At 52.2% G+C, this 2898-nt stretch overlaps 1 protein-coding gene across 1 annotated transcript; it reads left to right on the plus strand.

The window, feature by feature from the left end:
• The first annotated feature begins 1391 nt into the window (after positions 1–1391).
• On the plus strand, positions 1392–2239 carry LOC112873601 (chemocyanin-like). Its single transcript, XM_025936610.1, has 2 exons — positions 1392–1692; positions 1788–2239. The coding sequence occupies exons 1-2, from the start codon at positions 1500–1502 to the stop codon at positions 1985–1987; spliced, it is 393 nt and encodes a 130-aa protein (XP_025792395.1). The 5' UTR covers positions 1392–1499; the 3' UTR covers positions 1988–2239.
• Positions 2240–2898: the final 659 nt, after the last annotated feature.

Raw genomic sequence — 2898 nt, forward strand, 5'->3', positions numbered from 1 at the left:
TCTTCGGGCAGCTTCGCATCACGAACATGGGGCAGCGAGCGTGCGGCAAGAAGTGCTACTGCTTGGTTGAGTTTTTCTTCTTTTTGAAGTAAAAGTGCTTAGTTGAGTTGAATCATGAGTTTTTGGAGAAAGCATGCCTATTTTCTAGGAGTAGTTGTAGTGGTGAAGGGAGTAGCAACTCTTACTTATGTCGTCACCGAATTCTTCCTCTGTGACTGCCCTTTCTAGCATGTCTTGTGCGGGACAATTAGTACTACATTCACTTGTTCAACAGCTTGTTTGCACTATGCAGAGGTAGGGATTTGCAGATTTTTTTTTTCCTTTGGAGCCTCAAGTGCCAAATTCAGGATATTCTGCTGCACGGATTTCTTGGAAATCAAAGCCATAGGCACGTAGGTATGCCAACCACACAAAAAGCGCTCTCCATGAATAAATTGGTGACGGTACAAATAGCAGTAATTGAGCAAAGATTTCAAATAGATGGTTTTCTACGGTAGCCACATGGATGGCGCATAGCAGAGCTGTCCACTGATTCAAATGAACTACTACCCCAGGTTTCAAAGAAAAATAGAAACAAAAATGAGCTAAGATAGTGACACAAAACTAAATGTTGAAATCAGCCAGCAGCGAATGGAACCATGCCACGCACCTACAAAGATACGTTCCTGTTGTCCACATCCAAACACCCATTCCTGGCAACGTTTGCCCAACAGCGGCCACAGTGGCCCCAGCCCCAACTCGCTCATCAGTCATCCGTGAAACGTCTTGACCCCAGTTGGCGCCGCGGGTTGGCTCGCACTTTGATCCGCTCCCTGACCGGCCGATCGCCGAAACGGACCCACACCAGACGGGCCTCCGGCAGACCGCGAAGCTGCCCGGCGGCCTCTCGCCTGGCAACGGGCTGTTTCCCGGCGGTGCCCACTAGTACTCGTCGTTTTCCACTGGCTTGCTTCGCACACACGCCCGGTCTCCTGCTGATCCAAAGGCTCTGGCCGCACCCGTCGTCCTTGTGGGTGGGTGGCCAATGGCCATGGCCTCCTCCTCCTCCTCCTACCCCCATCTCCACCATCCGTGAACATAGGAATTCCCCTCCGCGGCGGCGATCGAGCTTTCCCGGCCAGCTACTAGCAGGCAGCTCGGCGTGGCGCGCCACTTCCGATGCCCCGGAACAGCGCCGGTGATTGATCCTGTAACGATTTCTTTCGCGACGCCTAGTGGACGCACGACTCGCGTTCACACGCCGGCGTCGCGTCGCCTGCTAGTCCACTATCCACTCCGCCGTGTTAAAGTAAACGTGCAAGAGCCACAAGTTTGGTCGACGGCTCATTGGCTGGTGAGTTTGGCCGCCTATAAAAGGAGAGGCCCCCGGGGTGCACCGAGCACTACAGCAGCTCAACTCACACTCACCACTCTCCTTGGAGCTAGCACTTCCCGTCCTGAGCCTTTTGCTAGTAGCGAGCGAGGTGTCGTGTTGGGATAGGGAGAGACAGAGCGGAACCATGGCGGCTCAGGGAAGGGGCAGTGCTGCTCGTGGCAACGCCGCCGCCGTGGCGGCGCTGGTCCTCCTCTGCGTGCTCCTCCACGGCGAGGTTGCTGAGTCCGCGGTGTACACCGTCGGCGACCGCGGCGGCTGGGGCTTCAACACCGCCAGCTGGCCCAGGGGCAAGCGCTTCCGCGCCGGCGACGTGCTGGGTGAGTAGTGCTAGCCACCTCATGTCGCGCGTACATGTACAGGTTGCTTCCGATTCTTGGCTATTCTGAAACGGCATGTGCGCGCCCGAACGCAGTGTTCAGGTACAGCCCGAAGGCGCACAACGTGGTGCCGGTGAGCGCGGTCGGGTACAACTCGTGCGCCGCGCCCAGGGGCGTCAGGGCGCTCACCTCCGGCAACGACCGCGTCACACTGAAGCGCGGCGTCAACTACTTCATCTGCAGCGTCCCCGGCCACTGCCAGGCCGGCATGAAGGTCGCCGTCACCGCCGCCTGAGGCGCCGCCCGGCCGGCCGGCGGAACTTTAGTGCTCAACTAATTATTAGGCGGTGTGTTGTTGTTGTTGTTGTTCAATAATACCGTGTCGTCGCGTACGGCGTGCGTGCGTGTTAGTTGCTAGGCGCTGGCAGATTGGCTGGCGTCTGTAGAGGAGGGACCGATCGATCGAGCAATGTACGTACTGATGCGTGTGAGGAGGAGCAATAAAAGCATATGTACTATACGGCTGCGTTTGTTTAATTTGGGCTTAGGGTGTGTTCGTTTCCTGGAGTCTAAAGTTTAGAGGGGTCACATCAAAGAGAATCTTGTCATTTAGAAATATTAAATAAAATCTAATTATAAAACTAATTGCAGAACCCCAGTGCTAATTCGCGAGACGAATCTAATGAGGTATATTAGTCCATGATTAGTGGATGATTACTGTAGCATCACTGTGGCAAATTATGGATTAATTAGGCTCATTAAATTTGTCTCGCAAATTAGCACCCAGCTGTGCAAAAAGTTTTATAAACAGATTTTATTTAATACTTCTAAATAGCAAGATTCTTTTTGATGTGATGGGTCTAAAATTTAGAGGATTGGAAACGAACACACCCTTAAACTTTGGTCGCCTCTGCACTTGGCGTAGTACTTTCGTTGTATCTGAAACTCCAGCCGGATGTTCTTTCTGCGTCGATGAGACAACAATGATACGGCATAGAGAAATTTCTTAGCCTTTTTTATAATCTATTGATAAATTTTTAACCATAGCATGCAAAACTAAATTTTCTTAAGTAGCCGTTTTGTCCGGTGGTCGGTTTGGCATGATTTAAGAGACAATTTTCATTTCGTGCTTGGTCATCCCAGTCTGTTTAGCATGACTAAAGAGGCGAGTCGCCTCATGCTACTTATGTGACAGAGTTTGAGTCA

Source organism: Panicum hallii, chromosome 9, assembly GCF_002211085.1.
Source record: "Panicum hallii strain FIL2 chromosome 9, PHallii_v3.1, whole genome shotgun sequence".
NCBI classification, from domain to species: Eukaryota; Viridiplantae; Streptophyta; class Magnoliopsida; order Poales; family Poaceae; genus Panicum; species Panicum hallii.

Excerpts from the sequence above, each read along its gene's own strand:
- LOC112873601 (XM_025936610.1), top strand. The coding sequence starts at position 1,500 with ATGGCGGCTCAGGGAAGGGGCAGTGCTGCTCGTGGCAACGCCGCCGCC. Across the intron at positions 1,693-1,787 it reads CCGCGCCGGCGACGTGCTGG|TGTTCAGGTACAGCCCGAAG; the intron begins GTGAGTAGTGCT and ends GCCCGAACGCAG.